The sequence below is a fragment of the Oreochromis niloticus genome, linkage group LG6, assembly GCF_001858045.2.
Source record: "Oreochromis niloticus isolate F11D_XX linkage group LG6, O_niloticus_UMD_NMBU, whole genome shotgun sequence".
In the NCBI taxonomy this organism is placed as follows: Eukaryota; Metazoa; Chordata; class Actinopteri; order Cichliformes; family Cichlidae; genus Oreochromis; species Oreochromis niloticus.
Genome location: NC_031971.2, coordinates 26,404,171 through 26,430,980, shown reverse-complemented (window position 1 = coordinate 26,430,980; position 26,810 = coordinate 26,404,171). Strand labels below are relative to the sequence as shown.

Here is a 26,810-nt window from a genome sequence, read left to right as displayed (position 1 = left end):
ACTATCAAACCTGAGGTACTATTTCCTTCCTCTGAAGTACTCTGCAACTCTTTGGAATAATAATCAGGGCTCTACTCAGACAATATTTTCTATGCTATGCTTGTCATGTATCCACTCTCAGATACCACCTCCTTTCTCTGCCTGAAGTGGCCCTTTACACTGATTTACATACTCTGCAATCATTGGTTGTCAAGATGTTGTACTTCAACAGGCTGCCTTGAGCTGATTGGCTGCAATTGCAGGGGTGGGCCATTGAGCTCTCTCACCAAAACAGGCATAAAAGGCAGTGTGTGTAGGTTTAGGGCACAGTGAAGCACCCAATAAGCAGCTTCGACAGGGAGCTTAAAAACTGTCAGGTGAAAAAAACAAAAAGGAAAGAAGCTCGGGAACAAGAATTTCCAAACTGCACATGGAGAGATTTCCTTGAAAAAATATTTAGGCTAAAGGTTAGTGACAGATTTAAAATTTGCAAGTCTATAAAATAAGACACTTTTTGGGACATTTTCTTTTCTCAATTGGGCCAAGAAAGAAAAATAAGACATGTCTCTGGAGGTGAAGGAGAAGACACACGTGCGCCTAGTGTTTCTGGGAGCAGCAGGCGTGGGGAAGACGGCCCTTATCAGACGCTTTCTCCAAGACACCTTTGAGCCCAAACATCGGCGTACTGTGGAGGAGCTGCATAGTAAAGAATATGACATTGGCGGGGTCAAGGTCACCGTGGAAATCCTGGACACCAGCGGTAGCTACTCCTTCCCCGCCATGCGCAAGCTCTCAATCCAAAGCAGTGATGCCTTTGCACTGGTGTACGCTGTGGATGACCCAGAATCACTGGAGGCTGTCAAGAGCCTCCGAGATGAGATTCTTGAGATCAAAGAGGACAAGTACACACCAATCGTGGTGGTGGGAAACAAGGTGGACAGAGAAGAGGAGCGTCAAGTGTCCAACGAGGATGTGCTATCAACTGTAGAGATGGACTGGAACAACAGTTATGTGGAAACTTCAGCAAAGGAAAATTCCAATGTCGTTGAAGTGTTCAAGGAGCTCCTGCAACAGGCAAACCTTCCCAGCCGCCTCAGCCCCGCACTACGTCGACGCAGGGAGACCTTTCCAAAAGACACCAATTTTCGGCCACCCATGAACAAGACCAACAGCTGTATTTTGTCATAGTGAGTGTCACAGGAGGGGAGATGGTGTTTTGCTTCACAAAAAGCCAGGGTGGATGAGAATATGGAAGGTATGTTGTGAAGTGCTGCTGGACAGAGAGAATGAGAGAGAAACCTGGACATCATAAGAGCTGCCTGGCAAAAAAAAAACACTTCAGGAAGAAGAAAATAAGTACAGACCGAACCTAAACAGACTGCTACCTTATGAATATCTGTGAACCTAAAATTAAATGGAGAGAATTAATTAGATGTGTACTTGATGTAACGTTGTTGCTGCTTATTTGGTGACATGCTGCTGGTGTTCAGATCACTGTAAAGCGATTGAATTTCAATGTAAAAAGTTCCTCATGTTAAGCTATCTGGACTGTTGCTATCCTTTGTTTACTAAGGGGAAGTATGTGTATATATGTATCAGGTGTGGCCTCTGCAAAAGTTGTATATCTCATGTAATTTTTTTTTAACTTAGTGATTCACCTGTAGCACATGATACTGTTTGCATTTTTTTAATTGGGATTTTCTACTAAGCATAACATTACCCTTGTATTTTTAAAAAAACCTGTGGTCAAATGGAAATATAAATGCACTTATCATTTTGATGTGGCCATTCAAAATGCTTGTTTTTATAAATTTCATTTTTTTTATCATCACATGTATGCATATATTTTTTAGCTGTTTATTTAACAAATGTATGTGGAATATTGTCTTTAATGTGTAATAAAAGCGAAAAGCAAAACTTGTGAAAATGTTGCTGTTTCTGTAAATAAACATATCTAGGTACATAATTAAAGACATGAAAAATAGATAAGCATTGATATGTATGTGAAGATGTACAACATCAATTTTATTCCGCCCATGCAATTCAGAGGGGCTGGACCCTTTACCAGCTGTCATAGGGCGAATGATAGGAATACACCCTGGACAAATCACCAGCCTGTCACAAGGCTAACACAGAGAGACAGACAACCATTCATGGCTACAGCCAATTTCAAAATGCTCATGCACATCTTTGGACTGTAGGAGGAAGATGGGAGAGAACCCAAACAAGCAAAGGGAGAACATGCAAACACTACACTGAAATGTCCCAGCAGGCCAGTGGATTTAAACCCAGGGCTTTCCTTCTGTGATGCAACAGTGTTAACCACAGCACCGGAATTATTAATTACACTAAAGGATGTCAGGATCTTACAAATTAATAAGGTAGTAATAAGGTAACAAAATAACCCAAAAGACAACAGAAACTGTGCTGATAAAAAGTAGTGTATACATAAAGTTGGAAGCCAAAAAGAAGACTTAATTGTCACAAGATTAATACAGCAAAAATTATTTTCTAGAACATTGGTTTTGGAGTCTTATAGCCCTCTTATAACACAAAAAGCTAAACTGAAAAGTATAATTACATAATATCAGATGGTTAAATATGATGCAGTAAAGCTTAGAAGCATCTCTTTGTTAGTGCCATGCATACATTATAGGACTGTAAAGACTGTTTGTTTTGGGTGAGGCCCCAGCATGCTCCATCTACCATTCCCTTTGCATGGGCAGTCATAAAATTACAAAATGAAGTATTCACTGTTCACTCTTCTTATTACTCATTTTCCTGTGACAAGTGATTTAAACAAAATAAAAAATGAGAACATCCGGTAAAAGCAATTGTTATTAGAGCAATTTGTGCTCTAAATTTATTGACTGCGCAAGCCTGCCAGTATTTTCTGACCTCTGTTGCCATCTGCTGGTGAAAAACACACATTACATTAACTCAATGTGGGTATGCTATATTTACTGTGGTACCTGCAAACAAGGTTATATACAGGTTAAATACAACCTTTATAAACAGACATATTTAAGGCAGGCCTATTGAGGAAAAGGATTTTATGTATGACACCAAAACACCTGCAGACTATTAATAAAATAAATGACTTTTACATCTCCTCGAACTATGCGTTAAGATGAAAGCAACTTTAGCATGGGTTAGTAAGGTCAGCACTACTGACGGACTCCACCCCTGAGGCAATGGTAGACAAAGTTAGGCAAAACAAATGAAACCTCTCATTAACATCACAACATTTGAATACTGAACAGTTGTGCAGTACTAGCGTGTAGCTGGCTGACAACACAGATCATTATGCAGTTCCTGAAATAGCTGTGCATGGTTCCCCTACATGCAACTGGGAGACAGTTGTAGTTCTGGTCCGAACACCCACCCCCCCCCAATCAGATTAGACTGAACAAAGTTTCCTGTTTTAATTTGAGGAAGTGGCCTGGTAAACGTTTGTGGGCAGTTCCTCTTTCAGTCCACATTTAAACATTCTTCCGCACTCTGCTCTTGCTCATTTGCGAAGGAAGAGAGGCCTAACAGCTTCACAGTCACGCAGGTGTGTGCTTTTGTCATCTTGTTACATGGAGTTGTACTTTAATTTACAACAAGGAATAGCTTAAGGTCTTTAAAATACATGTACATATTTTATTATCCCACTGAGAATGCTTTTATTAATGCTAAACGATCATATTTACTGGGATGGTGACTATTTATACAGTTCTGACTTTTTTTTTCCAATAACACGTCTCTGCCCCTAGACTTGGTCAAAGCTCCTCAGCAGATTGAAGTGACTCTGAGGCGTTTAGAACAAGTTCAGGGTCTTGGACAGAAACACAAAGATTACGAAATGTCTGCGTGGTGCCCGCATGTGAAAATGTAGTTATTTAAATGTTTTGTCTCTTTGTAGAAAAACAAAACCTGCCACATGTCTATATTTACTCATTTGTGAGTCATGTTTCGATGAGTAATACACTTATAGATTTGCCTTTTTTGAATAATGTTGAAAAAAGTCACCTGAAAACTACATTCAATTTTAATTAATACAAAGCAGCATCCACTATTAAAGTTTCTGCTTTAAACTTGAAATTCTGATCATCTAGTTTACTTTACATTGCTTGCAAAAGATTTCTATTCTCAGAATTTATTTTAAAAAAGAAAATCTCAACGGCCTGGCTCCAAAACCACAAATCATTTTTCCCCTTCCTTATCTGGACTGCATTTCATTTCCTCCTAAGTATTGTGCGTTATCACATATGACAACTGCTAAAGTATTAATCATGAAGTATTGTAAACCAACTGCAGGTGGTTACTTCATGCTTTTCCATGCTTCACAAAAACAGCCGCCTGAACAGTGACTGAAACTGCTACCGAGAGTTTCAGTTCAGGTGTGAAGCCGCTTTACTGTAGTTTTCTGGCAGTTCCACAAAAATCTTCACACATCTATGGTAAAATACAAATGAATGTATATGAAAATGCTAGATGTGGTGTAGAGCTTTACTTCCCCACCCAGTTATTCAGCTTAGCATTTATCATTCTGAATCAAGATGGTATCAAAAAAATAAATTAATAGATAAAAAATAAACATAAAAAAGCCCCATGAAGAACAGCTTTATTTGCCACACGCTACAGTGTAATGAGAGGGTCCACGTGATACATCATTTGTGACATTTAAGTTGTCAGACTGTATGAAGGACACATTAGCGAAGTGAAACCATTGAGTAGTGTATACAGTTCTTCTGTGTAACAGATAAGAGAAATAAAGCAAAGTCTGAGTTTCATATGTAACATACAGTACACAGAGTCAGTTATTCTCTAAGGATTAACAGGAAAACAAACTGTAACAGCTTAAAAGCCGAGCTTAAAGTAAACTGGATTCTTGGTCCTCAGTGTATGTGCTTATTAATGATGTAGCCTAAATGTACGTGTGTGTCGCCTCAGTCATCCATAGCAATGTTGCGGAACAGATAGGCCATGGATTCTCCGTTGTGGATGCGTCTGATCGCCTCAGCCAAGATCATACTGACATCCACGGTTTTGATTTTTGGACACTGAAGCTTCTGGACCTCATGGGGAACAGTGTTGGTCACCACCACCTGGAAGCACAATGTACCCTTTGGTCTCAAAGTATTTTACACAGGTTTAGCCTTTCTTTGAAGCACAATCTTAAATTTTCTATTATTTAACAACACCGGAAGTTAAGGACAAATAAAGCTTTACTTAGTAGTGCATTTTCTATTTTGCATGTGTCAAATGTTGTTACATCTTGTAATTTTATTCATGTTAATAAAATGGTATTTTTCATTCATTACGTCTGTTATTACTAAAAGCAATTATTTCACCCAAACTCTCGAACTTTGTTCTTTCTTAAGCTAGAACACAAAACAACACCCAAGCATGAAAGCATAAAAAGCTGAACAAATAAAGATTTAATATACACAAAACATTATGATTGTTAATTTCCCTTATGGAAATTATGGGAAGGAATACATCTCATTAGATATATAGTAGATGTACATCACCACACACTTTATTAGCTGCAACCTGCTAGTACTGGGTTTGATTCCTACTTCCTTCAGAAGTGCCTTAGTTCTTTGTAGTATAGATTTAACAAGGTTCTAGAAACATTCCTCAGATTTTGGCTCATATTGATATGATGACATCTCACAGTTGCTGCAGATTTGTCAGCTGCACATCTATGATGAGAAGCTCCCATTCCACATCCCAAAAGTGCTGTATTGAATCAAGATTTGGTGACTATGGAGGCCATTTGAGAGCATGAACTCACTGTGACATTCTAGAAACCAGTTTGGGATAATTAGATCCATTTGTAACATGCCGCATTAACTTGCTGGAAGCAGCTCTAAGCGTGCCAAGCAATTATTCCCCACACCATAACATCACCACTATCCGCTTTGAAACGATGCAGAATGGAGCCACGCTTTCATGTTTACACTGAATTCTGACCCTAACACCCCAATGTTGCAGCAGAAACCCAGGCTTAAATCAGTTTGGCCATTTTCCTTTGACATGACTCAGGCATTCTCTCCCCGAGAAGAGGAATATGTCAATAGATGAGCAATTTCTGAAAAACAGATGAGCAAATCTGGCACCACCAACCATTCTATCACTTAAAATCATTAAATCACCCGTTTGATGCCCAGTTTGAAATTCAGCAGGTCATCTTGACAACGTTTACATGCCTAAATGCACTGAGACATGTCCATGTGCTTGGCTGATTAGACAGCATTATTAATGAAAACGTGTACCTAATTAAGTGGCCACTGCATGCATATCTAGGATGAGACTGCTTCGAAGGTTTGGTTGTGAAATTTTTTACCCACAAATTTTACTTTTACAGAAAGACTCCAGCAGATCTCTAATGCTGATGAGTTTCCATGGACTGCTAAAAGTTCATGTCAGTAACGGGTAATTATAATCAATTAATTATAATTGCATTTATAATCTAAGTGCACATTATTTTACCTCATCAATAGCAGATTCTTCTATTAGTCTCGGAGCCTCTGCTGACAGCAAGCCATGTGTAGCCATGACGTAGATCTTGTACGCTCCCCTCTCCTTCAGAATTTCTGCTGCTGCAACAAAGTCTTCCACATCATCTATAATGTCATCCTAAGAAAATGCCCACACATACACACAAAAACTGAATTTCAACATTTACATTTTGGTGTTAACAAAAAGAAGCCTTTTCCATCCCTGTAGCTTATGCAGTGGCATTACTAACTATATTTGAAATCTTTTATTGGAAAGAGGATTATTTATTGTTAATTTATTGAAAATTTGCAATAAATTCTGAACACGGAAAAGATATGATCACACTGCACTTTTTTATAAACCTCCCACTAAAGCTGTTTCCAACCAATACATATATGTATGAGATGCCATTATTCAGTTAAAATAGTGGATTTCTAAACTGTTTTAAGATAATCACATAAAACTTAGAGCTCTTACAACAATGATGGCAATTCGGCCTCCTACATCGCCAACAACACTGATAGGGGGCTTCTCCTTTGCCATCATCACTAAAAGACACAACAATATCAGCATTACTCTCAGGAAAAAAAGGACAGGTCTTTTCTTTTAACCCAAATCAGATGAAGCTTATTGGAATGAGGTAAAGTTAAGGAACATTTGGTGAGAAGGGATTTGGTTAAAACCTGCAAACACCATGCAAGACAGCTTTAACCCAATAAGCTTCAAGCTACCACAGTACCATTTAAACTGTTAAGATTTTGGCAAAATATATAATTCCACAGTTTTCACATTTGTCCTTCCAACTAAATCCAAACCAAGACGTACAGCTGCTTTCGGTACAGTGGTAGATATGAGTGCAGAACTGGGTTTCCCTTAGAAAACACAGACCAGAATCGATTCTTATTTGTAATCCAAAACACTATTTACGACCATAAGAATATAAAAAGGTTCATCTTGGAGATTCACTAAGGGTCATTGAAATTCAAGTTGCTCAACCCAAACATATAACACTAAAATGTACCTGAAGGGATTTCAAGCAAAAATCGATTCAGGTCTAAAACTCAACGTCTTATTTGTTGCGTTTCCCACGTGGAAGTCCCAATAATGCCAAAAATCAGATGAACAAAGGCTACTGTGCAAAATATACATTTTAAAATAGTTATTTCTGGATTGAGAAGGAAGTCATGAAACTAAAGTCTCAATACTATTTAGCTGTTTTGGACAGAAGAAATCACGCAGAATCTGACACCTAAAACTGAAAAACAGAAACTTCAAACAAGATGATGCAATCACAGTGCAAAACACAACTATCAAAGGGTGGTGTTAAGCCACCATGTTAAGCAATTAATAAACAAGAGTTTTGAGTTAACACTAAAATGCTAATATGCCTAGAGCAGGGGTAGGCAACTCCAGGCCTCGAGTCCTGGTGTCCTGCAGGTTTTAAATGTGTCCTTGGTCAAATACATGTTAGCAATTTGAATCAGCTGTATCAACATGTATTGAAGTTCTCCAGAGGCCTGGTAATGAACTAATCATTTGATTCGGGTGTGTTGACCCAGGGTTAGATCTAAAACCTGCAGGACACCGGCACTCGAGGCCTGGAGTTGCCTATCCCTGGCCTAGAGGCTTTTCTTCAGCCCATAATTTAATACTTTATTCATAATATCATTCATTTAAGAGTTTCTCACTCGGGTAACAATTATTAGTTTTATAAAATCATTATTTTAACAGATGATGTAAAACTGAAGGCTTCCAGCAATTACCATGAACACTCATCAGACACTGTGGCTCAAAGATGAATATCAAGACAGTGCATTTCACTCAGTGTATGTGAAATTCAGTGTAAATACCTTTGTGGGTCACGAAAGTACTCTACTTAATCACAGTATTTAATGTTGACATGGTATGGGGTATAACCCTTCTTTTTCTGCACTAACTGGTTTTATTAACGTCAATTTGAAATGTAGTCACAGTGCTAGTGTGACATGCCGTATTCATTTTTCAGAACAGTGTGTGATAGGAAAAAAGTAGTGATTCAATCCTAAAAAGAGGAAACCTCATTCAGGTTTTGCAAGTGACCAGTGCCACTTAGAAGTGGAAGCCTTCAGCAACTCACTGTCACTCCATGCAGGGAAGCATAAACAATCAATAGGAGGCAAGAATGGATTCAGGCAATATGATCATACTTGGGAGCTCTATCCCAGGGAATGGGACCTGTCTGCTGCTTGCTGTGGAAAAGAATAGGATGGTACAAAACATTATGGCACGATTAGACAAATAATTCAATACCTCCCAAAAATTATTCTAAAAACCCAGAGCAGCCGGGCTTAGAGCTAAAGGGCCTTTGTGAACCATGGACTGACATTTTATGTAATCAATGCAAAGTGAAATTGGGGGTGATGACATAACAAGAGTCAGATTCAGCCCTTGCTGGAGAGAGCAAAAAGATATTGCTGACATATTTCCAAGTTGAGGCGGGAGAACAGGGAAGATGGTTTAGCTGAAAGGAGAGGACATAGGATGGAATGAGATGAGGGAAATAAATCTGGCGCTGAAATGAAGGAAGGGACGGTGGCAGGAAGCGCCTGCAATATTTCACAGGTGGTTATAACAATGTCTGAGGCAGAGCTGGCCTGCAAGCTTTTGGGAAAACTGCACATGTTGCTGTTTGTTACTGTGCCATCAGCATTACTCTTATCTTGAAATGTGTTAACATTTTTAAAACTCCTGCAGTGCCTACAGCACCGTGCCAGTTTATGGAGGTCTATCTGTCAAGCTTAGCACAAATGAATGAAATGGTTTTGATCTGAATTATGATCAGATGTAGTTGTCTGTTCATAGTGAATACAAAGAAGAGGCTTTCTGTTTATTTTATTTAAAAGGGAGAACGCATATCAATTACCCTGACTTGGATCAATCATGCAAATGTGTCAGAGTTAGCCAAATAGGGCTAATCTCTCCTGGCTCTGTGACAGGTCAGTGACCTGTCTAAGGTGTACCCCATCTGTCCCTCTTTGGTAGCTGGGATAGGCTCCAGCCCCCTGAACTTGATAAGCAGGAGAGGATGGATGGATGGATGCTAATCTATATTTATGGTCCCCAAGTTTGAATAAACATTACACTCTTAGTGAAAATGTCATGTTTGACAACACATTGTTTTAAACCTGGCATATACCAATGAGTTAGTGGTCAAAATAAATAATATGCAATGGGAGAGCCTCTCAGTCAGGACTCTGCCAGTGCTGTTTTACAGGGCAGCTCTCATGACTATTATGCACACTAAGGTAAGAATTGAGGAAGTCAAACATTAAAAGAACACTGCTGGTGTCTTGGCAAAGAATCAAAACAGGAACAGGGAGCTTGTGGAATCTTTCTAACAATCAACATGAAAATAAAAAAGAATTTTTCTAAAGACAGCCAGTAACAAAAAACAGAGTTAGTCATAAAACAGTGTACTTTCCCAGTAAAATTATAATATCTGTGAATGACCACCAAGGCTTCAAGAAAAAAGAAAAAAGAAAAACAACAACAACAGATACAGATCAGTTTGCACCGTTTATCTTACATGGTAGCTCCAGGCCAGTGTGTCCTGTGATAGCTCGAGACAGAGGGGGAGAATGTCGACCATCAGCCATATCGGACTCTGAGTGGTGGGCCTCCCCGTGTATCACTGCCAGCCCAAGTCGCAGCCTCTCAGCATAGGACTGAGCTCTAGGACAGACAAACATGCAGACACACAATGTCAAAGAAACTGACAAAAACAACACATAAAAAATACACAGAGAAAAGAGAGCAGAAAGAAGTTTGCAAAGGACAGAGATTATACCAACAAAGAAAAAGTGGTATATTGAAAACACAAAAGCACAATAAGGAGGCCATACAAGCCGTTAGGCATTTTTTTGTTTCTTAATTTAGTCTCTAGCTTGTCCACACTTTCACTTTCAGCCCAGTTTAGCCTACAAAGCACTGCACATCCTACAACCAGCCTATAGCTGGAACCAACTACCCATTGAGGTCAGGTTGTCTCCAACCTTAGTCATTTTTAAAAATAAGTTAAAACAGCTTTATTCACAATTGCTTTTCCTAAGTTATTCCTTCTTAATTATTATTATTATTATTATTATTATTATGATTATTATTTTGTTCCTTTTATTCTCATTGCTGTTATTACTATAGGTATTATTTCTGCCCCTCCCCCCTTCTTTTACACTTTGGTTTTAATTTTATTTTAACCCTAGATGGGTTCCTCAATCTGGATGTAAGTTACTATAAGAACTTCCTAGAGCACCAGTATCGTTAACATGTATATAGCATTTATAGTGTTGGGAATTATTTTTATAACACTCAGATCCTTACAAATGTATATGTGTAGTAGCTGATCACAAAATGAACATCGACATCAAGTCTTTGTTATGTGTATGTTATCATTTGCAAATAAAATTTTCAAAACAATTTTAAGAGCAGTGGCACATGGGGGTTACTGGAATGTGCTGTTATGCATGTCTTTAAACAAGTAACTGTGATGCTAACAGAGCCTGTAAGTGATTGCTTTGTCTTACACAATTAATATGTAGTGTGCAAAGAAGAACCATGAATATATGTTTTTATATTACTTTCTTAAATTAGCATACATGCCTGTGTGATCATACATGAGCGAAGCAAACAAATGGTGCAGGCCCATAATGTTAATAGCTCTGAAACCTATTATTGCTATGATTGCTAAACCTATGATTAGTGATGATTTTTTTTCTTAAAAAACAGGATGTCATGTTCTGTGAATGTAACTAACAGCAAACATGATTCCATAAAGCTACTACACAACAAGCATCTGATTCAATCTGTGACAATGGAAAAAAAACTGTGGAACGTGTAGCTTGCTCTGAAGAGAATTGTGCACAGTGCATGTAGCAAACACCTGAAATGTTAAGAAGATCATAAAAGGACCAAAAAGTTTCAATAGGTTATTAGTTATGTAAGCTGCTTACTGGACTAGCTTTCACAGTATATTAACAGAATGACCCACACACCAGGCAGGTCCCATAGGGACTTTAGTATCCATGTGACTTTGAGCACAAGACTCAACACTCGAGTATGAGGAAGAACCTCATGCTTGAAAACATCCTACAGTTTATAAAAACCTGGCTGCACCATTAATTCAGTCTTTACGTTTTGAATACTAAGGTGTGTGTAGTTTTTATCTGACTTTTTTCTAGCCCACAAAAGATAACACTTTAAGCTTTATTTCAGCTTAATTTGAAAATACCCCTTAAACATCAAACTGCATATACATCATTCAGTATAGTGAAGGCAAAAAAGTCAAGAGAAACAGTACTAAAGCATTTCAGAATAGCAACTTTAAAGATATCGGCATTGTCAGACTTGCCAAATTACCTCTTAGCAGCCGAGGGGGACTTTGCAACAATGACAGCATTCCTGTAGTTTGGGATCTGAAGAGAAAAAAAAAATACTCTTGACCTCTAACCATTAATACATAACAGTAAAACACTATTTGTGTGTATGTTTGATGAGGAGGCACGTCTTGTTGAGCCTACAGTACAAAAGCAACCTAACCTCCTCCTGAATGTACTGGATGAGGAAAGGGGAAGCTCTCAGGTTGTCAACGGGGAAGTTAAAAAAGCCTTGGATTTCTTTCTGGTGAAGATCCATAGTGATGATATGAGTTAGCCCTGCAGTACAAACACATGACATATGTTTATGTGTGTGAGACTATATAGTTTCAGAAATCCCTGTAGCATGAAATTAAAGCTCTTCAAGATTGGTGACAGAAAAAAAAATTTTTTTGATTTGTTTAAAAGTTGATAGATTTGGCAAATTATTAAATCATTGGTTTTAAGGCCAGTGAACTAAGACAACTGAAATAAGCAAATGGAATTAACGATAAAAAGGATGGACATTTTGCAAAACAATACGTTTGGGTATTTACATGTACAGTTTCAACATCTCCAAGCCTGTACATGGTGCACAAATTTTGAAACATTTGTACATTTCACAACTTCTAGTGGCTGACTCATAATCACACATGAAGATTTTCTACCAACTTGCAGGTATTTGTTTGCCATTTGGCACTTTGGAAGAAGCATAAACAGTATGACTGAGCAAGACCTGGAACATACTGAAAAACTAGACAATGAATAACATTCTGGCAAAAGACCACAATACTACAATAACAGTAACTGCTATAGGTTACTAAAAAACAAACATGCATGGAAAAAGGCAACAAATCTTGTCTTCAAGCCTAGTAAGCAGGCAAGACACACACTTACTCCTGCTCCTTACACTCCTACCCCTCGTTCTCAAGTTATCGCATTCAAAAACGTGGGTGTCCACACCAACCGCCCAGCCAGCAGGATGACGACAATCCCCCGCCAGCCTTTTACGGCTGGGGGGTAAAAACTGAGTCAGACTGAAAGAAAAAAATTTAACTTGGGTCTGATGAAGCATCACTACTAAACAATTTTCACAATTCAAGCTACAGTCCTAATGTACCTCCCCTTCTACTTTTAGTGTCATTGACTGTTCACTTTAATCTGCACTTTCTTTTACTGGGTATAAAAAAACAAAACAATGATGACAACGAAAATGAGAACAGTGTATATACCAGCTTTTGCTAACATGGATGCTAGCAGCTTGCAGACAATGGAGCCTCTCTTCCTCATCTTGCACTGCTTGCTGTAAGGAAAGTAGGGAATGACCCCGATGATGTTCTTGGCACAGGACGTCTTTAGGGCATAAGCCATAACCAGCAGCTCCATGACAGCTGTGTTGACATCTCTGAACAACACAACATCAAAAGAAAGAAAGAAAGAAATAAGAGACCATATCAGGTGCCACGGATTGCAAGGTACAGGTATGGAATACTGAATCTAGGGACAAAAAAAAAAATATATATATATATATATATATACATATACATACACACACACACACACACACACACATACATACAGAACGATGCTTTATAATTATGAGGTGAAAGAAACTGTTTGGTCTGCCATTAAACATTTGTTTGCAAACATCATCTCAACAGCCAGTGCAAACAGCACTGTATCTGAACAAAGGTTAACTTTTTAAAAAAAAAAAAACATTTGCATCACTTACGAATAACCTGCACCATCGAAACAGGTTTTTCCTGTGAACCCCGAGACAAGAACAGCTTTAAAAGTCAGCTAACTTAAATGACAAGTTTGACCCAGGAAAAACATTTGCATGTAAGAAAATGTCTAACAGATGATTCTGATCTATAGTAACTACAAATCAAAACTGTGCTGTGATGATGACTGTCAGGAAAGTTATTTACTTTATTATTGGACCAGTTTGACTACTTTTTTTTTTTTTTTTTTTTAAATGGCAAGACACAACATGTAGATAGGAAGGTGAGTTATCTGCTCCCTCTGTGCACACTCAATAGGAGAAGCTCTAGAAGCCGACAACCTCGATGATCTCTGGTTGTTTTTCAGAGCCAGAGCCACAAACAAAGTGGAAAACTCACCTCACATGACACGAAAAGAAAAACTTAACTGAGTCACAGCACAAAAATAGATATGCTTCGACTCCTGTTAGAAGTGCTAGTAACTATCTGAGATCATATCTAGATTTTAAAAAGCTGGCCATGTTATTGTGTCACATAAAAGACACGTGCTCGTAACATAAAGCTTTGAAAGACACTGATTTCACTTTAGAACATTAAATAAACAGATTTAAGAGTTGTGTCTGATCAGAACTTTATTATTTTATCAAAGTATAAAGTTGTCTTAGCTGACGTGTTTGCAGTTAATTGCTCATTTACATATCAAACAGAAAGCGATACATTTGCATTCATTTGGGGTCATCTTTTTCAGTTCCACCTAATCCAGCCAACCGTTCACTCTCACTTCTTGTAAAACATATACATTCACTGGCCACTTTATTAGGAATGCTAGCTGATCAAAACAACTAGCTAACTTTTCAAGCCAGGTGGCCAATCTATGCTTTTTTTTGTTTGTTTGTTCTTTTGTTTTTTTCTAACTCAATATTGGTGTCGCTGGATGATACATTTAATAAAACCAAATACTACCTTTAAATGATGAATCTTTTTTTTTTTTTTTTTGGCTAAAGACATCCTTCTGTCTCACCTGGGAATGGTCTGAATGATAAAGATGTCTTGTCCACGGACAGATTCTTTCACATCCACTCTAGTCTCTGAATAAAAAGTACAGTTTTTATGTATTCATGAGTTACTGTGGCAACAGGAAACTATAGTTCATTAATATTTGACATTGAATGCTTGGCCTCACCTGAATTTGACTCTTGATAAACCACTGACTTGCCCAACTCCACCCCCAAACGCCTGGGGAAAAAAAAAATAAAGAGTTAAAAAAACATACCTTGGAGTATTGCACTAACTGAAGCGTGTAAATATTACTTTTGTACTAAGACACTATTTTCTGCCCAGCAGCTTAGTAGAAATAGAAGAACTAAAGTTTAAAATTATTACATTCATATGTGAAAACAAACCTGATCATTTTTGGCTATCAACATCGTCAAAATCCATTTGTACAGGTGAAATGATCAGTTTCTTAAATGATTTTAAGAAATACAAATAATTAACAAATAATTTTGGTCACTGATAACTGACCTTTTATATTTTCTGATATAAATTTGGAAGTTTGAGCTTACTGGTGAGACAAAATAAGACATTTCTTTACTTGCTTTATCCCCCTGGATCACATCATAGAAATTGTACTTTGTTTCTTTACTGTTAGTCTCAAAGGTAAACACCTCACTTTGGGCCCTGATAAGTTGTGGTTCTTACAAAAAATATAAATCTTAACTAGAAGTTATTTAGGTCAAAACGCAACAGCCACAGACACCACAAACTTCACAAATACAGCAGAGTCTAATTGAGCACATAATGATGTTATTAATATAAAAAATACATATATCCCATATATGAGCACCAATTACAACAAATGAACTTGCCTGCTGTTTAAAGCACACTACAGAGTAGTAAGGTCTTTGCTTATTATCAGTGGGATACTCTGTCAGTAAAACAAGCAGAGAACCCATCGGTCTGTACTCTGCATTGCTGCCTCACCCTGTTTGCATTCATAAATCTCAGACTTGTTACAATCTTTGAGATAGCTCTTTTTTTTTTTTTGTTATGACAGTACCATAAAGTAGCCCAATAAAAACAGGAGTTGGACATATGGGACATGCTCCTTAAGTTTTTTTTTCTTTTAGCCGTTCATAGAAAGATCTATTTGTCTAATCAGGGAAGGTTACAAGCGTATTGTTTTCCTTTCATCACATCCAGTGAAGAATAAAAATAAGGACGCTTTTGTTCGGGCCGTAGTCATACCCAGCCTCTGAGTGCACCTCAGCATAAATATTCAGTACAGTATTCATTAATATTTTTCTCTCCGTTTTCTCCGTCATTTTTTAAAACCTTTGCTCCCCAAGAAAACACGAAAATGCAAGCATAATCTGGCTAAAAAAAATTTCCTGCAACTTTGCCAAGTACTGAAAACTAAGAAACCTTGATTCTTTCCCCTCCCTACTGGGTGGGAAGTGCAACTTCCATCTGGCCATCTGACAAGGCTACAGGTGCAAAAAAAACAACAACAAAACAACAAAAAATAAAGGATGCTGTCAAATTACAGTAAGAGAACCACTTGTTTTTAACCAAAAGAAACACTGCCTCATGTACATGCTCTATGAATCAAGGCCAATTAAATAACTTTGTAACAATGATTACCACTGACAAGTCTGACAGGTTTACCTGGTTTATCTCCCATTGCAGAAAAAAAAAACCCAGATTTGTGATTACCTAATAAAAACAATTCTTCACTGTACAGTGCTGTCCTTAATGTTTTGTCACTATGTAATAGCACTTCAAAATAAAATGATTTTCAGGAAAAGTGTCAGTTTTGGTTATGTTGACCATTAAAGTACATAAATTGGAGTATACATAAATCAGGTTTTAGAACCAATAAGCCAATTAAATAGTTAGACCATAATTTAATGACATCTGCAATCAGTTATCAAAAAGTAAGAGAGGCAGTTTAGTTGAAGTAAACATCAATACTTGAACATATAACTAATATGTAGGCACTTACAGCAGATTTACTGTTACATCTTCAGGTACAATGAGGTGATGCATATCCACTAATTGGATTTTCTTAAAATGTTCAGAGAACAGTCTTTTTTTTTATTTTATTTTTTTTTATCTCCGTTTCTAATGCTTGTGATCTTTGGTTCAGTATTTGCCATAAAACTTGTTGTAGTGTGTTAAAAGGATGTTTTGAAAATGCATTACGTAATGCATGAATGTAGGCCATGGACACTGGGTCACACTACGCTGAGCAGTTACACCATCATCTTGTGGCGAGAGTAGTGTGATTGTCATGCCTTGGTCCACAGTTTTCACAGTAGTGATTGTTTTTGTCGCACTGAATTAAAAACAACGTAAAGTCACCCGCGTGCAGCTGTAAAGTGGTGTTTTGACAGAAACTTGACTGGCTAGCAAGGCCATGTCAACATCACACACATGGAGCAACATGGCTATGTACTCATCGTTATTAAATCGTTAAATATGTTGCAATGACACGAACACATTAAGTCAACAGTTATTCATTTCACTTACTCTGTTATCTTCTGGGCCAGCTCGGTGCATGCGGCGGAGGAGTTGGCAGAAAAAACACGGTAGCCACCTCTGGCAATGTTCATTTTCGTGTAACCATAGGACAGCTTTGGGGACTGAGAATGAGAGACCAAAGACCTGTGACCCCCAAAGCGTCTAACTGGCATGTTGGTTTGGACTCACTGTGGGCTCTGGCTTTGTTTATCTCAAGTGCCCAATTTAGCTGAAAACCGACTACTATACTTGAATCTAGTTCGAGCACGTTTTAGATTTCAGCCATGCAGACGATTCTTAAATTACATACAATAAACATACAATTAACACTAAAACTCTATAACCAAAAACACTGTATATACGCTACACCAACAAAGAGCACATGCTCCACGTGTAATGCGGACGCAACACTAGCGTTAGCGAATCAACGACCACCCACAATTCGCCAACCGCCACACAAACCCCCGCTCTACCACAGTCCACAGCAGATGGAAAGCTGAGCTCTCCGTTTTCATGCGGTCACTTACGCTGTGACGCATTCAGAGCGAACGCGCTGCTTTTCGAAAGTATAAAGGGAACTGAAAGATGCCAAAAGCAGCCTTAGGTACAGCTACAACCCGCTGCTGCAAACACGTCGCCCGGATAATTAAAATGTGGCTGCGGTAAAACTTTCTGTATCAAAGCCGTCGCAGTAAGAGAAAACGCCACGTGCACACGCTCATTGGATGTTGGGAAAGTCGCGACTGACAGCTGAAGAGCCAATCAGAAATAAGATGGAAATAGTAGGCGCGCGTGATTAAATTTCTAACCAATCAGAAACCGGGATTCGTATTACCTAAAACTAAAGCGCAACGGAGTAAAAAAGAAATGTGGTGGGACCTGCGAGGATTGGTTTACCCCTCTGTCCATGCACTGTTTATAGGGGCTGCAATGGAAAAAAGGATTCTTGCTTTAAATCGTATGAGGCAACGCTGGAGCGAGTGAGTAATCGCTCGGTCTAAGGTGCAGTATCAGCAGATTAAAATAGCTTTAAAAAGAAAGAAACAAAAAACGCTATCTGTATCAAATCATTTACAAGATACAGAGTTTTTAAGTTAATTTTACATCTCTACTGAAAAACCTGTCATATTTACGACATTTTTTAGCCTCTTTAATATATATTTTTATTAATCCCCATATTTTAGCGCAGGTGTGCAGGTGTACAGACAAGTTACTGTCTTAGACAAGATAATTTTCCCATGGAATAAGTTTGTGTGTGTTTGTGCATAGGTTATTGCCTCCTGACAAGGTCTGCATTTGAGCTGCATTTTGATAAGCAAAACAAACGAACAAATTCTGGAAAATGAGAAGTAATAAAAAGAAAAATAAAGAGAAACATGTTACCTAAAAGTGACCACCCTCATTGCTATAGTAGTGTGACTGATATATCTTTATAAAGTAAATAAAATGTCTGTCAAGCTTATACAACAAATCTAGTCAAGAGTCTGCAAATTTGCTAGTAAACAACCCTGCATATAATGGGAAAGTAACTTGCTCCATGTGAGGTCACACAAAAAGGTCCTTTTTGCAAGACCTAAGACCTTCCACCTCCCGAGTTTAAATATTTAGGAGATTAATGGACGATAATGATGAATCACTTCATAACAGCACTATGACATGCAGTATATTTGATTCTAAAACATACTGTGCTTGAATAAGAGGGGGTAAATGTAAACAATGTTGATTATAAACTGCCACACAAACACGCTTTACCATTTGTTTTATTTGAGGAATAGACATCATTACCTTTTTTAGGTTAAAACAATTTGTTTATCTGCCTTATATTTTATAGAACACATTGTGGAGACCCACTGTAAGGAAAAATAACATTTCAAGTTTGTTTTCTATATAATTTCACAGTAGTGCTATCTGTAAACTAAAGTGATCATAAAAAACCAATCTGTACATCAGCAGAAAATGTTTTTTAAAAAGTGCTGCATCGTGAACATATATACTGTAATTTCTATAGATGACCGATCCCTACGAGGGATTAGCAACTTAAATGGCTAAATTAAACTACTTACAAAAGGGTGCTCACTTTTCATTAATTAGTTCTTTAATATTTTATTACAATGTAATTTTATTAAGAACAAAAAAAAACCCTATTCTTACAATCTGAAGAATAAGGTGACTTATTCTTCTTGGCTTGTTATAGTCTGAATTTTTGCATTTAAAAAGTGCTTACCATTCAAAATACAGCAATTTTCTCGGTAAAATATAGTTTTACTTCTATGTTTAAAATGCCTTCAGTTAGAAAATGTCTAAATAAGGCATGTGTAAAGTAATTATCTGGGTAAATGCTACAGAGCTAAGAAACATTTAGGTCCCCATAACTCCAATTTCCTAAATATACAGGCTCTATTATGAATTAATTATGTTTGCTTTTTTCATTCTAGCAGTGCAAACAATTGTACATTCTCTGAAAAGAACTTATAATGTTGTTGGTGTCATTCTAGGAAAAGGCTAGGTTTATTGACTTTATATAACAGAACATAAACAATGATCCTGACTGCCAGTTCTGGCTCAGTCGGTCACCACACCTAAGATGCCACACCACACCTATTTATGCTTTTCATTACTTAATTTCAGCTACTGCAGTGCTATAAAAACCTAATTCAGACTGTCAGGAGAAATAAAACTCAGCTAGTCTCTTAACATCTATAGCAATTAGTATGGATCAGTTTGTGCCGACTGATTGTTATAGATGCTGTCATTACCTGTATGTCAATTCTGCAGCTACATTTAGTCTCCAAACTTTGCACAGTTTTTGTGCCTTATATTTCATTTCTAATGAATGAAACTGTCTTTTTGTCCCATTAATTTAAAATCTCCTCAAAGTGATAAAACATTTTTTAAAATTTGGAAAAAAAAATTGAAATGTCTTATGTGCAAAAATATTCAGAGCCTTTGGACACCTGGATTTCTGAACTTTATTCCAATATTTCTAAAGGATCTCAATTTGTTTTCAGTAAATTGGAAGTGTCCAAAATGCATTTTAAATGCATAATTAAATTCATATTTAAGTTTCTTTATGAACCCTATTACATGATACTACCAGCACTATGCTTTACTATGTATGGGGAAACAGGCCAGGTGGTTTTATCAATTTTGTCCTGTAAAAATAAGTTATTGAGTGTACTTTGATGAGGAAAAGCCAATTTTACCAGTTTAAGACTATAAAACAAAAGAAAGGTGCACAACATATGAGATGTCTGAACACTTTTTCAAGCAATTCCACATATTTATCTAGGTAACCAGTATCTGACGCTCATAATCTTTTCATTTCTAGTTTCACTGCGTTCCTTCCTCTTTTTAGTGGATAACTTTGCCCTCCCCTCTCCCAACCCCTGCAAACTTACTAAAAGAAATGCATCAAAATGCAGGTGATAAAGTTTTAATTTGTCAGCCTTTCAGCACCTTCTCTTTTAAAAGGTCCAAGATGACCTGCCTCTCTTGGCTCTCAAGCTCAAATCTCCGCTCTCTCTCTTTTCTCTCAGCTCCCAGACGTTCTCTCTCCAGAGCGATCTTACCTGAAAACGTGAAGTGAAAATGGATGTCAGCACAATGGCAGCTCGACAATCTTCATAAAATTATTTTCAGATCAGTTTTAGAGAGTTTTGTTTTCATTTGAGTAGTATTCATGCGCGCTTACATTTTAAATAACTTAATAACCTAAACATGATGCTTGAGTTCTGCGGAAGTTCAGAATGAGCATCAGTCTGGGAAAAAAAGCTGATTTAGGGGTTTGAATCTGGCATGGCAGACAGGGTGATCTCTGTACCTCAGGAAATCCCCTGGGATTTTGCCACACAGCCACTGTTTACAGAGAATGGTCCAAAAAACACAAAATATCCAGTGAAAGCAGTTTTCTGTGGAAGAAAATACCTCCCTGATGCCAGTAATTTAATATTAATTCAAGTAATTCAGGTAACAGAAGAGCATATCTGAATGCACAACACATCAAGCCTTAAAGCAGATGGGCTACAGAAGCAGAAGACCACACTGGATGCTACTCTTTTGGCTACAGAATCTGAGGCTACAGTTTGGGTCACAAAAACTTACCAAACTTGACAAAACTTTAAAGAAGATTGGAAAAATGTTGCCTGATCAGTTAAGTGTTGATTTCTGCTCCAACATAGCGATAGAACCAGAATTTGGCGTAAAAAACATAAAAGCATGGATCCATTCTGCTTTGTATCAGTGCTTCAAGATAGTCATGTTAATAGTGTGGGGGCATGTTTTCTCATGTTTTCTTGGCACACATTAGTAGCATCTAGCATCATTTAAATGTCACAGGCTACTTGTGTCTTATTAGTGACATGGTGAACAGAAGATTTGCATCATATAGGGTCAGCCGACAAATCTGCAGCAACTGTGTGATGCTCAGATCCTCAAAGACCCCACACACCCCCAACACGGACTGTTCACACTTCTGCCCTCCAGACGAGGGTTTAGAAGTGTGAAATGCAGAACGTCCCGACTCAACAACTCCTTCTTCCCCACTGCTATCAGACTCCTGAACAGCTGACCTACTTCAACTGCAATTTGCACATCAGGACACTTTGCACACTAAGTTCATTTTGCACATTAAGCTCCTTTGTACATCCATCTACATTTACATCTGCATACCTCACTTGTCTTCACTTACTTATTTTTGTACTTATTTATTTATCTTTCATTATTTTTATCCTTATTTATCTTGTTCCTTCAACCTAACTTGGCATTTGTGTATGGACAACAAAGGAAGAATTTCATTGCACAAAGAAACACTTTGAATCTTGAATCTTGAATGCTGTCATCTCAACATAGACCAATACCTATGATGAATGTTTCGAGCACCTTGCTTAATGTAATCCACATATAATTAAAGCAGTTCTAAAGGCACAAGGGCATTCAACCCAGTACTTGCAAGGTGTACCTAATTAAGTGCCCACTGAGTACTCTCATGCCTGGGCTACTGGAAATAAGAAATGGGAACAATTAAAGCACAGGTGGAACTAATGAGGGGGAGTCAGGCAAAAATTAAATAAATAAATAACACTGAACTATAAAGGTTAACTAAACATGAAGACATAGACAGGGGAATAGAGAAAACAGCAACAGAGATAACTAAAAGCATGAAGCCAATAACGAAACCAGCAGATATTACAAGGACCATGGCAAAAATCGTACTTCTCTGAATCTCCAGTTCCTCTCGGCGCAAGGCGAGCTCTTCTTCTCGAAGCCGCTGCTCCGCTTCTGAGCGTTTCTCCAAGAAGCTGAGAATCTCAGAGTAGGTTTGGCAGCAGCACTGGCAGGGCCGCTTGGCTGTGGGCGCTGCTGACAGCTCTGTCATTTCCTCACGCTCTTCTTCTTGTTCTGTAATTATGTTAAAATTCAGGCTACTGTTCCTAAAGCTACCACAGCAGAAATAGAAAGAGTTTATCTCTTTTTTTTTAAGGGTCTTTACTTTGAATCACGATTTTAACTGAAAAATCATGGTGATTTAATGAACAATAACCACGATACTGTGTAAACTGCCTTTCCCAGCTGTTATGACACTAAGAGTTTAAACATTAAACAGCATCTGTGACACCAGTGTGGATTACACATCCTTTGTGTCTTTGTTTTGAATCTGTTCACCTGTAGTGGTTGTTTGCGGGATTGTGATGTTGGGTTTGTCCTGTTCTGGTAGACTTAGTTCTTCTGCAACTCGATTTCTCCGCTCATCATCCTAAGAAATATAAGGGAGAGATCATTTCAACAACAAAGAATATACATTTTATTCAATGTCTTTGCTTACTTTATGATTGCGAGTATGGTGCTTTGGGAAAAAAATGCTGCAACAAATGATTTGAGCTTGATTGTGCTACATGTAGTGATTTTTAGCTGTTTCCTTATTTCCTGGATGTTTGATTTGAGAGATTTTTATGCCAGATGCCCTTCCTTTGTGTAATTGTGGGTATAAGCTAAACTATGAGCAGCAAATTAGGCAGATTGTTACAGAGAATGTTAAAATGTTTTCTTTCTTAATATTCCCATTAATCTGGTGAGCCATATTTCCAAAAGATAAATCTATAACTGTATAGAAAAAAAGTGAAATACTATAACTTACACGATTTATCTACCCCTCTAAAGCAACCCTCTGAGGTCTATGTTGTCCAAAAAAAAAAAAACTATTCTCATTTTCTTCCACAGAAGAAAGTGCCTTTCTCAAAAATACAGGGTTGCAGTAGGGTTGGTATTACAGTTATCATCTATGATGACTTAGACCTTATTAAATAAGGCATTGTTTTACACTAGCATTGTAGTATACATTCACCTGCTCTTCTCTCTCTGTCGACACAATAATAATGCTACTCACCTGGTACTTTGTGCCATCATTGCTGACTAGGAGCCCCTTCTCAGCCTCCAGCTCTAAAACCTCGTGGAGCAGATCCTCCTTCTGGGCATACAATCTTTCTGTTCCAAACCTGAATAAAGGAAAAGCACACACACGTGCTCATACTGTACATCATGCATACAGTGCAAAGATTTCTTTTATTCCTGTTTTGGAATTTTGTTGACTGAACCAACCTGCGTAGGCTGGGAAAGTCTTGTTTCTTGTAGTAGTCCAGCAGCAGCATGGTTCTCTCCCTACATCTCCTGGCATCCACCTCAAAGTTTTCCTCTTGGAGGGCAGCAGTGATAATCTCGCCCACGCGTGCCCAAATCCGTCCTGACAGCAATCAGTTCACACATATCTTAATGTATACAGGAGGTTTGTAATAACGACACGATTAACAACTTGAAGAAAATAAACTAATACAACTTTTTTTTTCCACCAGAAAACTTTGTTGACACCATAAACATTTATCTTGCAGGAAATGCAGCTGTCTGCATTCAAGCACAAGTCATTAAAAAAAAAAAGACAAACCTGGCTCTTTGGAGGCAAAGGGATTCTGTGCAATAACCTCTCGCAGAAGGATGATGTCATGGCGTGCTGAAAACCGCACCTGCCGCTTTCGTGGGGTTGTGGAAGGGCAGGCGAGGGAAAAACCTTAAGTTGGAAATAGAATAGGATAACTTTTTGAAAATAGTAGAAAAGAACATGCTGTAATATAGCAAGGTGAATTGGTGAGCTGACATTCTTTATACACAGTGGGCTTAGTTTAGGGTCCCCTTGACCTCTGACCTACTTGAAAATCAAACATAAATTTGACTCTGTGGCATTATAATTATCTTAATTTGCACAACACCTATAAAATCTAGAGCAATCTTGAAAATCAAAGAAAAAAAATGCACTTCCTGACATAGACTTCCTGCGAAATATTAAACCGAATGTGTTTTGATTAAAATAGAATTAAAATCTATTTGTTTTTTTGTTTGTTTGGATTATTTTCCTTAATTCACTGTTACTTGTTTAATTGTGCAATTGCATGTCACTGCTTGTTAATGGAAAAGACATAACAAACCACGATGGAGAACAAACTGGGCCTTTGTATTGGTGAAGAGAGGTTAAATGGCAAAGGCAGTGTGCCAGTTGCAGAGCTGCGATTTGACAGATGACAGCAACTCTGTGACTACACTGTTTCACACTGTGTACAAGCTGACAGCAGCCTGCAGCTACGACAGATTAATCAGAGAAGCGAGACAACCTGTAAAGCACTGATAGCGCCACTGTGGCTACAGCAAATTTAATGCCGAACCAAATGCGTAAGAGGAGGAGGAGCATCTCTGCACGAATCGAGAGCAGCAGCAAATGCTGTTTAGGAGATGTTATTTAAGTGGCTGAAAGGCGCGTTAGACGTGGAGGTGGAATGAATCTCACCGTTGTTGATCGGCACTTCCACCACTACCCGTTCCATGTTTCTGTTTGGTGCATCCGGGAACCGCCTGACGTGCACGGTACACGTCCACTCACCAGTACCGGTTCCCTACTGACGTGTAACTCAACTTGGCAGAGAATCACAATGTGGTACCGCTCGTCTTCTTTAGTTGCGCTTACTCTGTTTGACCACAAGATGAAGCCAGAGGACAGCAGGTCGAATGCTGAAGTACGCGTATAGATGACTTCTGCTACTGATTTATCAGAACGTAGTGACAGCATATGGCTCCAGAGAGTGCCAAGCACTCAGAATAGATGATATTTATCAGCCATGAGATATTGACAAGTGGGTATTAATCATAGCCGGCCGAAGGTTGTATTGGCTGCCTCTATTATTAATAACAGACTAATTCTAATTCATGCAAAAATGCTTGTGCAACAGTCTCAGATTTTTTGTTACAATATAAAATAAATAATAATAAAAATAGTGTAGGCAGCAATAATTCATGTCTGCTGAAGGCAAGGTCATAATAACTCAAAAGATGCTTGTAGTGCTATTAGTGACTGTCATTACAATGCATTGTCCATCAAACTGTTTGTACTGTATTAACAGTTACAAACTGTCAAATGAAGCTTATATAACATTTGTTACATATAGTGAATCAAGTTTCAAGTCAATTTTATATATGGTCCAAAATCACAAATCAAATTTCAAGTTTGAGGCAAACTTGTTCCTTCCCCCTATACTGATTTGCTCCTGCGTCTCTATTTCTGCTTATCTTCACACTTTCCGCTTCTTTTATATCCTTATGTTGTCCTTAACATTTTAGAGTAACTCCTAGTTCCCAAAGTCATTATTTAAATGGAGGTACCCATTTCAATAGGAATGTTTAATGCTAACACGAAACAAAATCTTTCTAAACATGTAACAATAGCACCCAAGACAATTAACAGACCTACTTTATTAAATACATGTAAAACTATAAAATTGTACGATCGTAGGTGGAAGACATGATAAGCGCTGCGGGGAATCTATTAAAAACTAACACCATGTGTCACACGTTAAAGGCACAGCAATCTACGCTTCACCCCAACTGGGCAACGATATATAAAAGAAAATCCTCAATGTCCATCACCGCGGTACATGCAAATTGTGCATATAGCAATTTACAGTTGATCACACAGTAGTGCATTGCATACAGGAATAAACAGCTATATGTAATATACTCCACACACATTAGCAATGCTCTAACAAACTATAAATACATGACATTTTGTACAGTAATGTATTGTTAATTATAAAAACAGTATGCAAATACTGATGCCTTAGAGAGAAAAATATTGCAAACCATCCATCTATCCATCCAGCCACCTCCTCCAGCTCATCCGGAGGGACACTGAGATGTTCCCAAGCGAGCTGAGAGATATAATTTCTCCTGCAAGTCCTGGGTCTGCCCGAGGGCCTCCTCCTGGAAGGAATACCTCACCTAGGAGGTGTCCAGCAGCCATTCTAGTCAGATGTCTTAACCACCTCAGCTGGCTCCTTTCGATGTGGAGGAGCAGCAGTTCAGCCACTCTTCGACAAAACTAATTTCTGCCACCTGTTTTTGTGACCTCACTATTTCAATCAATATATGTGAGGGTAAGAACGTAGACTGACGGGTAAATTGACAGCTTTGCTTTTATTCTCAGATCTCTCTTTACCACAACAGATCGGTAAGGCATCCACATCACTGCAAATGCCTCCCATGTCAATTTCACTCTCCCCTCACTTGTGAAAAAGACACTGAGATACTTGAATTCCTCCACTTGGGGCAGTAACTCGTCCCTGACTCGGAGTGGGCACTCCACCTTTTTCTGACTGAGAACCATGGTCTCAGA

General features: G+C 38.1%; 3 protein-coding genes and 1 long non-coding RNA gene across 9 annotated transcripts; 2 read left to right on the top strand and 2 right to left on the bottom strand.

The window, feature by feature from the left end:
• The first annotated feature begins 288 nt into the window (after positions 1-288).
• LOC100704697 (GTP-binding protein Rhes) lies at positions 289-1,900 on the top strand. The gene has a single exon (XM_074527745.1). It carries the CDS (start codon positions 541-543, stop codon positions 1,165-1,167), a length of 627 nt encoding a protein of 208 aa, XP_074383846.1. The 5' UTR covers positions 289-540; the 3' UTR covers positions 1,168-1,900.
• Positions 1,901-4,571: 2,671 nt separating this feature from the next.
• On the bottom strand, positions 4,572-17,794 carry LOC100704259 (phosphoribosyl pyrophosphate synthase-associated protein 1). Of its 6 annotated transcripts, XM_025908028.1 has the most exons (12): positions 17,632-17,793; positions 17,114-17,226; positions 14,766-14,818; positions 14,604-14,670; positions 13,091-13,263; positions 12,043-12,158; positions 11,863-11,918; positions 10,037-10,182; positions 8,658-8,699; positions 6,949-7,019; positions 6,463-6,609; positions 4,572-5,072 (listed from the first exon to the last, which is right to left on the bottom strand). In XM_025908028.1, the coding sequence occupies exons 1-12, from the start codon at positions 17,641-17,643 to the stop codon at positions 4,914-4,916; spliced, it is 1,155 nt and encodes a 384-aa protein (XP_025763813.1). In that variant the 5' UTR covers positions 17,644-17,793; the 3' UTR covers positions 4,572-4,913. The 6 variants fall into 6 exon arrangements, with proteins under 6 accessions (XP_025763813.1, XP_025763812.1, XP_025763815.1 ...); XM_025908027.1 differs by having other exon boundaries at positions 17,114-17,792; XM_025908030.1 differs by lacking the exons at positions 14,604-14,670; positions 14,766-14,818 and having other exon boundaries at positions 17,632-17,794.
• Positions 17,795-17,981: 187 nt separating this feature from the next.
• Positions 17,982-20,747, top strand: LOC112847127 (uncharacterized). The gene is made up of 3 exons (XR_003220492.1): positions 17,982-18,084; positions 20,433-20,526; positions 20,641-20,747. It is a non-coding gene; the product is annotated as an uncharacterized LOC112847127 (long non-coding RNA).
• si:dkey-45d16.4 (vicilin-like seed storage protein At2g18540) lies at positions 18,996-25,107 on the bottom strand. The gene is made up of 7 exons (XM_005469992.4): positions 24,933-25,107; positions 24,039-24,161; positions 23,699-23,840; positions 23,487-23,595; positions 22,766-22,856; positions 22,316-22,501; positions 18,996-20,673 (listed from the first exon to the last, which is right to left on the bottom strand). The coding sequence occupies exons 1-7, from the start codon at positions 24,967-24,969 to the stop codon at positions 20,546-20,548; spliced, it is 816 nt and encodes a 271-aa protein (XP_005470049.1). The 5' UTR covers positions 24,970-25,107; the 3' UTR covers positions 18,996-20,545.
• Positions 25,108-26,810: the final 1,703 nt, after the last annotated feature.